This window comes from Mytilus trossulus, chromosome 3, assembly GCF_036588685.1.
Source record: "Mytilus trossulus isolate FHL-02 chromosome 3, PNRI_Mtr1.1.1.hap1, whole genome shotgun sequence".
Lineage (NCBI taxonomy): Eukaryota > Metazoa > Mollusca > Bivalvia > Mytilida > Mytilidae > Mytilus > Mytilus trossulus.
The window spans coordinates 45,527,055-45,539,790 of record NC_086375.1 but is presented as its reverse complement, the minus strand read 5'-3'; the positions used below and the strand labels follow the sequence as shown (position 1 = coordinate 45,539,790).

The 12,736-nt window shown below is 34.1% G+C and overlaps 1 protein-coding gene across 2 annotated transcripts; it reads left to right on the top strand.

Annotated features, from left to right (window-relative positions):
• Nucleotides 1-714: 714 nt before the first annotated feature.
• Nucleotides 715-11,876, top strand: LOC134709471 (calcyphosin-like protein). 2 transcript variants are annotated; one of them, XM_063569628.1, is made up of 4 exons: nt 715-832; nt 8,898-9,075; nt 10,129-10,335; nt 11,081-11,876. In XM_063569628.1, the coding sequence occupies exons 1-4, from the start codon at nt 759-761 to the stop codon at nt 11,180-11,182; spliced, it is 561 nt and encodes a 186-aa protein (XP_063425698.1). In that variant the 5' UTR covers nt 715-758; the 3' UTR covers nt 11,183-11,876. The 2 variants fall into 2 exon arrangements, with proteins under 2 accessions (XP_063425698.1, XP_063425697.1); XM_063569627.1 differs by lacking the exon at nt 715-832 and adding an exon at nt 5,676-5,820.
• The last annotated feature ends 860 nt before the right edge of the window (nt 11,877-12,736 follow it).

Here is a 12,736-nt window from a genome sequence, read left to right as displayed (position 1 = left end):
CATGAGTACAAATGAATAAGCAATTTGTATATCCTTTGATAAATCACGTCGTTTCACATTATTATTTTATTGATCTTAGTAATTTATTTCAAGAAAACAACTTTTACATAAATGTTTATCCATGGGTGAGCTCGGTTGGCGTGTTCGGAACCCGAGTCATCTGTTTCTCCATTCTCATGGCGTTTCATGCTAAATCCATGGGATTGTATTTTGACAAATGAGCAACAAGGCATTATTGAAACTGGCTTCCCATTGTTTAAGGCTGCATCTATTTGCTTTAGCGAGAGAAAGAAACACATACCACGTTTAAGGTCCAAACAAAAATAACCTACTTACATTATTGAAAACACATGGGACAATTACTGTTAAGTGGTAGTCGGACAAAAATAAGATGTAGTTAATTTGCGTATTTTCCTTAAAATAATGCTTTATATGAAAAATTACGTAGACATATAGTAAACCAAAGTTTTGTACAGTAAGCTTGCATTTATTTAAATGATCATCAATTTGTAGTTTTCATTGCCCTTACTTTCAGTTCCATGCTGCGCCATTTTGTATTCTGTTTGCAAATTATTTCTTTTATGAGCCTTTGGAGGGCATTTAAAGCACATGTTGTCATTTTGTAATTAACATCTGGTTGATTTCTTGCATTCAGATCTTCTGTAATTCACCAATCGAGCGCAAGCTGTATACTTGAAACGTCAATAATTTGCAGAATTTCCGGTTAAAACACCTGTCTCCCGTAGTTACATGTTAAAATGGCTGACATTCTCATAAATTTGAGGGCCAAAATTTTAGAACGAGGACCAAATGGTTTAAAATGCATAAGCAGGTAAAAGATTTGAAATAATACACATTTTCCTAGTTTAACAACATACATAAGTTTATTTTGAAATAGACATCTCTGCTGCAAGTCTGATTTCTGTTGAGCCTGTGCCTTCTGTAGCAGAAAGCTCGACACAGGGATAGTGATCCGGCGGTCGCAGCAGTGGCGGCGGTAGCGGTGGTAGCGGTGGTGTTAATGAACATCAAAGCTTTATAGTTTAGAAGGTGAATGACATTGTTGCTTCATACTTATATACATATGCCTTATATTATGTAGTTTCCGTCTATCATGTAAACTGTCTTTGACCTCATTTTCATGGTTCAGTGGCTAATTGATAAAAAAATGTGTAATGTTTAATTCTCTCTTTTTATGAGTAATAGGATAACAACATGTAGTATGTGCGTACCTTGCAAGATCTCATGCCTGTCAGACAGTTTTCGCCTGAAACTCGACCTCATTTCATGGATCATTGAACAATATATGTTTTTCGTGGTCAAGTCCATATCTCAGATACTGTGTTCAATAGGTCTACTATATTTGGTAAATAAAATGATTGTAGGGTGTACATGTCCAACTGGCAGGTGTCAATTGACTATGACCTCATTTTCATGGTTGAGAGGTAAAAAAGTTCAGTTTTGTGGTTTGGTCTTATAATACTGTATACAAAAGGTCAATCATATTTGGTGTATGGGAATATTTAACGATGTACATGTCAGTCTGGCAGTTTTATTTGACCTTGACCTCATTTTTACGGTTCTTCCCTAAGTGTTTAGTTTTCTGCTTTGGTTTATTTTACTCAAACTAAAACAAAAGGTCAACTATATTTGGTGTTTGTAATGATTGAAATATTTATATGTCTGTCTGGCAATCATCATCTAACGTTGACCTCATTTCACCACTGATTGGTAATGTAAGTTTTCATGGTTAAGTTTGTTTCTTAGATACTATAAACAATATATGAACTATTGTTAATGCATATATTGATTGTAAGGTGTACATGTCTGTCTGGCATTGATTATCTGACCTTGACCTCATTGTCATGGTTCATTGGACAATGTGTTTTAATTTTCTGAATAAGTTCTTGTCTTGTAAACTATAAACAATAGGTCAACTTTATTTGTTGAATTGAATGATTGAACATGTATTTCCGGTTTGATTTATCTGACCTTGACTTTATTTTCCTAAGTTTATGTGATACTTATAGTTAAGCTTTATTCTAAGGACTATCAACATAAAAATGAATGATCAGTAAAGCAGACGACAAATTTCAGGGAGTACGTTGCATTAAGCCTCGGTCACACCTTACCGGATAGCTCGAACGGATGCCTAACGGATAACTTTTTTTCAATTTTTTCATGTCCGTTAGACGACCGTTCTTATCCGTTAGGCGTCAGTCCATATCCGTTGCATGTCCGTTAAGCGTCCGTTTTATCCGTTGACGTCCGTTCTGTCCGGTGGAAAATTTTGAGCATGTTCAAAACTTTGAACGGACGTCCAACGGATAAAATGTCCGTTGAACGTCCGTTAGGCGTCCGTTAGGCGTCCGTTAGGCGTCCGTTAGGCGTCCGTTTTGTACGGTAATCGTCCGTTTTGTATCCGTTACGTGTCCGTTATGTATCCGTTGGAGATCCGGTAGAATAATTCACCACGGACGTCTACCGGACGCCTAACGGACGCCTAACGGATGTGAAACGGACATTAACGGAAGGGTAACGGATAAAACGAGTGCCTACCGGATGTAAAACGGACAAATGCCAATTGCAATTTCTCATGGTGTATTGCCTTTAATTTTTATATGGTTTATTGCCTTTAATTTTTAGATTATTTTGTTCATCCGTTTTATCCGTTACGCTTCCGTTAGGTGTCCGTTTTATCCGGTACTCGTCCGTTAGATGTACGTTCGACGTCCTTTCTGTCCGGTACGTATCCGTTTCACGTAAGTTAAATGTCCGTTGTGTGTCCGTTAGGCATTCGTTACATGTCCGTTAGTACACCAACGGACTCCCAACGGATACAAATTTTGTCAACGGATAACTTTTTTTTTATCCGTTAGGAGTCCGTTCGAGCTATCCGGTAAGCCTCGGTCACACCTTACCGGATAGCTCAAACGGACGACTAACGGATAAAAAAAAAGCTATCCGCTGACAAAATTCTCATCCGTTGGGAGTCCGTTGGTGTACTAACGGACATGTAACGAATGCCGAACGGACACACAACAGCCATTGAACGTACGTGAAACGGATACGTACCGGACAGAACGGACGTCGAACGTACATCCAACGGAAGAGTACCGGATAAAACGGACACCCAAGGGAAGCGTAACGGATAAAACGGACGAACAAAATATTCTGAAATTAAAGGCAATAAACCAACTAAAAATTAAAGGCAATAAACCATGAGAAATTTCAATTGGCATTTGTCCGTTTTACATCCGGTAGACATCCGTTTTATCCGTTATCCTTCCGTTTCACATCCGTTTTATCCGTTCGGCGTCCGTTAGGCGTCCGGTAGACGTCCGTTGGTGAATTGGTCTACCGGATCTCCAACGGATGCTTAACGGACACGTAACGGATACAAAACGGACGAGTACCGTACAAAACGGACGCCTAACGGACGCCTAACGGACGTTCAACGGACATTTTATCCGCTGGACGTCCGTTCAAAGTTTTGAACATGCTCAAGATTTTCCACCGTACAGAACGGACGTCAACGGATAAAACGGACGCTTAACGGACGCCTAACGGATAAGAACGGACGTCTAACGGACATCAACGGATTGAAAAAAAGTTATCCCTTAGGCGTCCGTTCGAGCTATCCGGTAAGGTGTGACCGAGGCTGTAAGGTGTGACCGAGGCTTTAGCTTATGCTTTTTGAAATGATGGTGTATAAAAATGAGACAGTGTCTTCTATGTCATCATGACCGGCCAATAACCTTTAACTTTTACCTCAAAATACTTAATTAGTTTCACATTTTCGTATCTGGAACAACACATTATATAGAATTAACACATGGCAAGAGTGAAATCTCTTTGTTCTTACTGTGATATAATCTGGATAATGCACAGCAAAGGTATGCATTAACTACCTCAGTTATACTGCACAGTTCATATCTATTTTTACCTTCAGGGGCGGTTCCTTGATTTTGAAAGGGGCGTAATTCTATCAAATTGAAAAAAGTATATCACCGAGTGTAGCGAGACTAAAGAAAATATTAACGATTTTAAGCTAAAACACGATACTTTGTCAATCCAAGGGTTAACGACCACCTGTTTGCCCCCACCCCCGAATCCGCTATCTGACTTGAAATTACGACAAAGCTCATCTTCGTACAAACATCTTGGTTTCTAAATAGGAAAAAGAAAGGTTTCTCATTCCTTTAATTGTTTTTATCTAAGCTGGGACATAAACTATTTTATTATATTTTGTGTACAACGTGAATCTAAATCAGTGTTTTAAAGTTAGAAAGATATTTAAAAATTTTTTGAAAATTTCTGCCAAAAAAAGAAATGTATCAAAGAATATCCGAATAAAAGAAATCTGATTTGGATTAGGTTCAGACTCAATAGAATTTATAACGACTTTTTGAATATCTATTCCTATGAAGGCACTATTTTTGGATCGAATTAATGAGGACCATATTTAATAAAATTGAGAATGGAAATGGGGAATGTGTCAAAGAGACAACAACCCGACCAAATAAAAAATAACAGCAGAAGGTCACCAACAGGTCTTCAATGTAGCGAGAAATTCCCGCACCCGGAGGAGTCGTCCTTCAGCTGGCCCCTAAACAAGTATATATACTAGTCCAGTGATTTAGTCTAGTCTGTTTTATATATGCATATTTTGAATTCTATGCCATTCTACTGAGTACGTCATATAGTATTTCTTGCCAATGTATCAAACAAAGTACCAATAGCCGGGTTTTTAAAATCACTTTGTTAGTAAGGTTTCGCTAATGAATAGAAATATGAATATGAATGTAATATGCACAAAAATCAAAAAAAAAGTATCAGATAATTCAAAAATAAAGTAACTGTGTAAACCTAGTAATTTTATTTTTAACAAATAATCACAACAATACTCTCGAAAATAAAAGGCATTTCATCGAAACAAACTTGTCTATTTTTATTGTAAATACGCATTTCTTTCAAGGAAGTAATTCGTATATTTACCTATATATGTATGTTTCTTGGAAATGTGGGTAGCTCCAATGCTTACCGATATTAATCACATTTTATCCATAGTTTGCTGTTTGTTCAAAGCTGTAATGTGACCTTTAGTTGCTCAAATCAACCTTAATTGGACGATTGAAGTTGTCTCATTGGTAACCAAACCACATATCCTTAATTTATACAAATGGCTATCCAATTTACTGATATAAGGGCAAAATTTGTAGAACTAGGAGCCAGTGGTAAAAACGGTATCAGCAAACAAAGTTTTTAAACATTTTTCTAGGGTAATCTTAAATTGATGCATCTGCTAAAAGTCTAAGTTTTATATCCATATGTACATTCGATTCTATTTAAGGCAATGCCATTTGTTTCCTTTAGGAGAACTGAGCAGTATTCAGGAAATGTAACCTTTCAAGCGTTTTGTACAGCGTGAGCCAAATTACATGTATAAAAGAAGTCTGAATACATCTAATTTTAGTAAATAAGTAAATTAGTACCTTCAGATGAGCAAACAATACATGTTTCTGTGGTATACTATATTTGCGTTACGGATCTAGTATAAGTTGTCACATATCCGTGTGGTAGAGTTGTTATACGGACATCAAAAATATGAAGGCGGAAAACCTCATTGACCGACTTCAAATACTCTGAATTGAAAAAGGTGACATAAAGTTTCTTATATAAACGTTATTTGGACTCGGTTGTTTAGTTGTTGCGTTGGTACATCGTTTCTCCTTATCTTATACAAATGGCTGACCATATCACAGATTTAAGGGCGAAATGTTTAGAAAGAGGAGCAAGTGGTTTTCACGGCTTAAGCAGGTTACTAGTAATTAAGTATTGAATTATTAAATATTTTTCTAGCGTTACAAAATATGAATTTAATTTTAAATTGATACATCTATTGCAAGTCAAGGTGTTATATCTATAATGGAAACTGAGAAGAGTAGTATACGTAAACTTTCGTGTTTCAGACAAATTTAACAATTTTATTTTGTCAATGTTTACAAAGTATGCATGTGACTTAGCGTAATGTAATGCATAGTGGTTCATTTCGAAGAAATAAGTAATAATCCGGAAATGCAACCTTTTATTCTGTTAGAAAATTATTCGCCAAAGCACAAGGATGAGGTAACTTAGACAAACTTAGATTTAAGGATGTATTTAGGTGAGGTTTTGGAATAAGTGTCAAATGGTGATTTTCCATACAATACAAGGTAAAATATTTTGCCCCATAACACCTATTTATCTTTTAACATAAGACTTAATGGCTCATAAAAGGTCATTTGACAAAATTTAAGCAGATACTTGATTTTGTTCCTTTGATTTCAAACCCAAATAATACCAATGCAAATATAAAAGTCCGAGGCAGCCTAATCCCGTCATATTTTCTAAATAAAAAATCTCAAAAAGAAGCTCCATGACCTATCAATATTTTTAGCTTATTTTGATCCTTTACTTATACTTCATCAGGTTAAAGTATCAATTTTGAATTCTTGATTTACTTAATTTTACCTTAAATCACCTAAGTATTTTCGTAAGTTAATTTATACCAGTAAACAGCTGTTTGTTAGAAATCAGTTATGAACAATTAATACAGGTTTTTGTACCAAGTCAGCAATATGACGGTTGTTAGTCGTGTGATGCGTTTTATCTTTTGATTTTGCCATTTGATTAGTGACTTTCCGTTTTGAATTTTCTATGTAATATAAGTAATGTTTATACAAACAATACTTCCGTTGGTAATGTAATGCTGAGGTAGAAAAAGCCTTAATATTTCAAAACAAATAAAGTTTGGAATCAAGTAATTTATAATTATGTCCTTATCAATAGAAATTCATGTCTTGGCTACTGGGCTTGTGATACCCTCTTGGAATAAAAACTCCACCAGCAGTAGTATCGACCCAGTGGTTGCAACGCTTATAATCAAAACTTCACTTTAAATTTCAATGTTTGGAAAGAAATGTTAAGTGTATCTTTTGGTCATAGTCATTTAGTGTAAGTAAATAGTTATCGAAAGTACCAGGATTTTAATTTTATACGCCAGACGCGCGTTTCGTCTACATAAGACTCATCAGTGACGCTCAGATCAAAATAGTTGAAAGCTCAAATAAATACAAAGTTGAAGAGCATTAAGGACCCAAAATTACAAAAAGTTGTGCCAAATACGGCTAAGGTTATCTACTCTTGGGGTAAGAAAATCCTTAGTTTTTCGAAAAATTCAAGGTTTTGTGAACAGAAAATTTATTAAAATGACCATATAATTGATATTCATGTCAACACCCAAGTGCTGACTACTGGGCTGGTGATACCCTCGGGGACGAAACGTCCACCAGCAGTGGCATCGACCCAGTGGTGTAAATAGTTATCAAAAGTACCAGGATTTTAATTTTATACGCCAGACGCGCGTTTCGTCTACATAAGACTCATCAGTGACGCTCAGATCAAAATAGTTAAAAAGCCAAATAAATTCAAAGTTGAAGAGCATTGAGGACCCAAAATTACAAAAAGTTGTGCCAAATACGTCTAAGGTTATCTACTCCTGGGGTAAGAAAGTCCTTAGTTTTTCGAAAAATTCAAGGTTTTGTGAACAGAAAATTTATAAAAATGACCATATAATTGATATTCATGTCAACACCCAAGTGCTGACTACTGGGCTGGTGATACCCTCGGGGACGAAACGTCCACCAGCAGTGGCATCGACCCAGTGGTGTAAATAGTTATCAAAAGTACCAGGATTTTAATTTTATACGCCAGACGCGCGTTTCGTCTACATAAGACTCATCAGTGACGCTCAGATCAAAATAGTTAAAAAGCCAAATAAATACAAAGTTGAAGAGCATTGAGGACCCAAAATTACAAGAAGTTGTGCCAAATACGGCTAAGGTTATCTACTCCTGGGGTAAGAAAATCCTTAGTTTTTCGAAAAATTCAAGGTTTTGTGAACAGAAAATTTATAAAAATGACCATATAATTGATATTCATGTAAAATGTGACCTATAGATATCTATATCTCGAAAAAGGGTGCTCTATAGCACCAGAGGATAAAATGCATATCATCCATAGTTTTGTTCAAAAATGGCTGATTTGGTCACAAAACTATAGACGAAATTTAACACAGTTTATAGCAAGGAGACAGTTGTATTCCCGAAGACACTTAAGTATTTAATTGTCCGTTTTGGTAAAAAAAGAATGATATTGTATGATACAATAAATAAAAAGACAGACACACATAAAGCAACTTTGCAAATTATAATGTAAATATATTCATAATAGGATACGGCAATTTTAGGTTAAAATTGACATTAATCTGATGTTTCCCTGAACACATATACCCAGATTTCTATTGGCCTTTTAAACTTTATTTTGACGATACAAAATGTTAATCTTGGTATCTTTGATGAGTTTATTCCTAACGTACGCAATAATACGGGAGTAAGGGACACACAACCCTTCCCTAACATGGCACAGTGGTACAGCAACGCATCACAAGAACAAGTTGAAAAAAGAATCAACGAAAATATGACATACTTTAACAAATGAAAACCACTGAATTACAGGCGTCTGATTTAGGACACGAACATACCTAGTGCTGGTTGGATAATGTTGTAACATTACAACATAAGAAAAATATGTAAAATCATAATATATATCGTTTAGTTGTCAAATATTAAAACCTATCAGATTATCTTGAGTGGCAAGAAATGAAAAACAAATACAAAAGCAGAAATGCTCTGTTAACCTTTGTTTCATACAGTTGATGCATACAAATCATGAGGCATATTTTAGTCGTCGAAAAACTGAAAACTTGCAGTCAAGTTGATGTAAGATTTGACTTAAGTTAAGGATAAGGATACTATTCACTATTTTGTCTTTAATTTATATTGATTAATTTCTAGAATATTTCGACATATGGACGTTGATCATAGTGAATGGCTAAGTCTCAAGGAATTCAGTGATGGCCTAAAGGCCTTTGGTCTAAGCCTACCTGAAAGTTCCGTAGAAGAGTTGTTTAAATACATTGACAAAGATGGAGAGAATGGAATTCTATTTGAGGAATTTCTACAAGCACTTAGGGTAATTACCATAAAGGAAGAACACAATTCTTAAACGTCAATTGTACAATTGTAGCATTTCTATTTATGCTAAATTTTTGAATCCGTTATTTCTTACCAATTCGTACACCTTATATCAATATCTTATGTGTTTTAGGTTGGTTGATAGCTTGTGCATATTTTTCATATGTATACAGATATAAGTAAATGTGGTATGAGTTGCATTGAGACAATTGTCCATACAAGTTACAATTTGTCAAAGTATGGTCTTCAAATGAAGCCTTGGCCCACACCGAACAGCAAGCTATAAAGGCCCCCAAAATGACTAGTGTAAAGACAATTCAAATGGGAAAACCAACGTCTAATCTATATAAAACTGAGAAACGAGAAAAACTTATGAACTACATCAACAGACGACAACCATTAAACGTTTTAATGGTACCAAACCTTCTTTCTTTTCTGAAACAATAGTATAACATCACAACATAGAAAGACACACTATAAAATATAAATTGAAAGGCTTAACACAATCAAAAATTCCAGCAACACAAAATAAATATCCAATCAGACAGCTTTAGATTATTTTTAACCTTTATAAAGTTAACCATATCACTACTATGACTTATAATTCATGCCCAAGCAAATTATGTACAGCGTAATTTCATACTCACCACTCCCTAACCATCTAGAATCTGTTTTGAGCAGGAAGCATGAGGAAGATGTTGGGGACATAATTTAATATAAGTTAAACTCTATTCATACTGGGTACTATACTTGTAGACGACAACGAATCTATGAAGATTCATGTTACAGTGTTGGAATGTCAGAAATACTCTTAGACGTCTACCGTAGTATATCAATGCAACTGTATGCTGCGAAGCCTGCTTTTTTTCTAATTTGACGAAAAATCATGAAGTTGAAGATTAACTTAATGAATTAGTGTGCTCTTTAAAAAAAACCACAAAAAAAACCCTCACTGTTTACAAATCTGAAAAATCAGATATTAGAATTTGATTTGATTTAATTTTTTGTTGGTATAATGATTTTTGTTTCAATGTTAATTTTAACCCACCAGCCTCCTATGTCGCAGACGAGGATTTCGATCATCAATGAAGCATTTGCCAAATTTGACAAAACTGGAGACGGAGTAATTACTGTTGAAGATCTGAGGGGTGTTTATAGTGTTAAACGTCACCCTAAATATTTAAATGGAGAAATGACAGAGGATCAAATTCTCAGAACATTTCTTGATGTGTTTGACCAGGGAGTTAAAGACGGAACGGTATAAAAAAATATTTTTATTTTTGTTTATGTATCACAAGTATAAAAGAGAGGCAAAAAATACCAGAGGGACAATCAAACTCATAAATCGAAATTAAACTGACCACGCCATGGCTAAAATATTAAAAGACAAACATATAAACAATTGTACACAAGACAAAGTATAGAAAACTAAAGATTAAGCAACACGAACCCCACCATATTCAATTTATTTAATGTTTCGTTTGATACTTATTGTGTCACTTTTTTTTCTCATGACTCCATAAAATATAATAACATGTTTGGTCTGAGCGTCACTGATGAGTCTTATGTAGACGAAACGCGCGTCTGACGTATAAAATTATAATCCTGGTACTTTTGATAACTATTGGCACCTCTTATCAACGTGCATATACACACAAGTATAATAATGTATTTAATAACGCATTTAGCTAAATAAAACTGGTGCTATTACTAACTTTATTTCGTTTCTGCAAGTGTTTCTGTCATTAGAAAGGCGGTAAAATAATCTTAACCTTTTACGAAAAACTGGGTACAAATTTAGAGAGATAAAAATAAGTTTCTGCAGTCTCATATTTCTTATAGTAGAAGAACAATTTCGCAAAGAGATATCTTGATATAAGTTGAATACACATGTCAGTTAATTGATAATATATAGCAAACATGAGCTATCTATAGAAGTGTTTTGATAAGTCTAGTATTATACTTTATATTGCATAGTTTGACCTCACCTTTATGTTTCTTAGGTGACAAAAGAAGAATTTACCAACTACTACAGTGGAGTAGGAGCAAATATAGATACAGATGAAGATTTTGTGAAAATGATGAAAACAGCATGGGAAATATAACAAAATTGTTTGATAATAATTTCAATTTCCATACCAACAATATCTGGAATAATTTACTTATATCATTTGGGTTGTGATAGGTGCATGATATTATTCGTAAAACAGCTTTAAAATTTAAAGTATTTTATTTAACTCTTTCTGAAAAAAAGTATGTAAAAATCATTTAAGAATATTTTTGTCTGTCTGACGTTTACCGCCAAATATATAACTTTTATGGTAATGTGTTTAGACAGACACGACATTGTACATATATATATATATTGTGTATACATAGGAAACGTAGGAAACAGTTTCTGATGTTCCTAACATGTATAATCTATTTTATAATGAATTTCAATAATGTCTATCGAAAAACTGTTGAATGGTTATGCATGCGCCAGTTTAATTTTTGGTGAATGTATAACACAGGAGGTGTCATAAATGATCATTAGCTAGTTAGAAATGTCTTTTTTTTTTAATGTATCGGTTGTTCGTATGATGAAAAAGTATTGTGGTTTCCATTTATAAACGGTTTTTTTATGTTTAAGTTATTTTATCAAAGGTAAGTATAAGTATTTTTGATTATCGTATCAATATATGCAATACCTATAGACACTGTATAGATTGTTATGGATAGAACATATTTTATAAGGAATGTCATTTGTAGAGATTATTAAGATTATATCTTCATTGTGTACATTAAACTCATCAAATATGCCAGAATGTTAATAAATATTTGTCGTTAACTGCTTAATCTTTTAGCATGAAAAGTTCGATGTATTTGACTTTTATGTTTAGTCGTTGTTTAATTTCTAACAACTTTATATACTAGTATTTCATAGGAGTAAAAGAGAAGCAGAAGTTACCCAAAAGAATAGAAAAACTCATCAGTCGATAACATACTGACATGTAAAAACAATCAAAAAAGAAAACCAAAGTACAAAGAACAGTCTACTATAAACAACTTTAAAAAAACCAAAGACTGAGCACCACAACTTTCATAGATATGTCCACTGTCACAAACAATCTCAAATGTTCATTAACTTGTTATTTTACATTATCGCTGGTTTTGTCATGTTTTCTGTGTTCCCACCTTCGAGTGCATATTTTTGGGTTTATATAAGGGATAATATTTTCATAACTTTTACAGCTTTTACTGGCCTCATCTCCTTCCATTTGGAGAGGATGCGATTCTCAGTGTGTTACCCACTTCCACTTTTGACTATTTGTAGTTGTTTTTATTTTATTTTAACTGTACTCGGTTTTGTACTGGTAATTCAATTTCAAATTTTGAAAAAAGAGTATTTTCTTAGATGAATACTTTGTTTTTAGTCGTTTTATAAGTTGTTGTTTGAGCTTTTTATTGTTTGTTATTATTGTGAGCTATAACACTACAGTCTCAACCTAGGTTAACAGTTAAGCGCTATCAAACATTTGCAATAACGCCACATTCTGGATGTTCCCGTCCCAGATCAGAAGCCTTTAATTTTGTGATTGTCGTTGGTAGGCGTGTATCATAAGTGTCTTTTGTGTGTGAGTTTTTGTATTAGTTTATTGTATTTTGATTTCGAATGA

Coding starts and splice junctions, on each gene's coding strand:
- LOC134709471 (XM_063569628.1), top strand. CDS start 759: ATGGCTGACATTCTCATAAATTTGAGGGCCAAAATTTTAGAACGAGGA. Junction 9,076..10,128: donor AATTTCTACAAGCACTTAGG/GTAATTACCATA, acceptor TTAACCCACCAG/CCTCCTATGTCGCAGACGAG. Junction 10,336..11,080: donor AGGGAGTTAAAGACGGAACG/GTATAAAAAAAT, acceptor TATGTTTCTTAG/GTGACAAAAGAAGAATTTAC.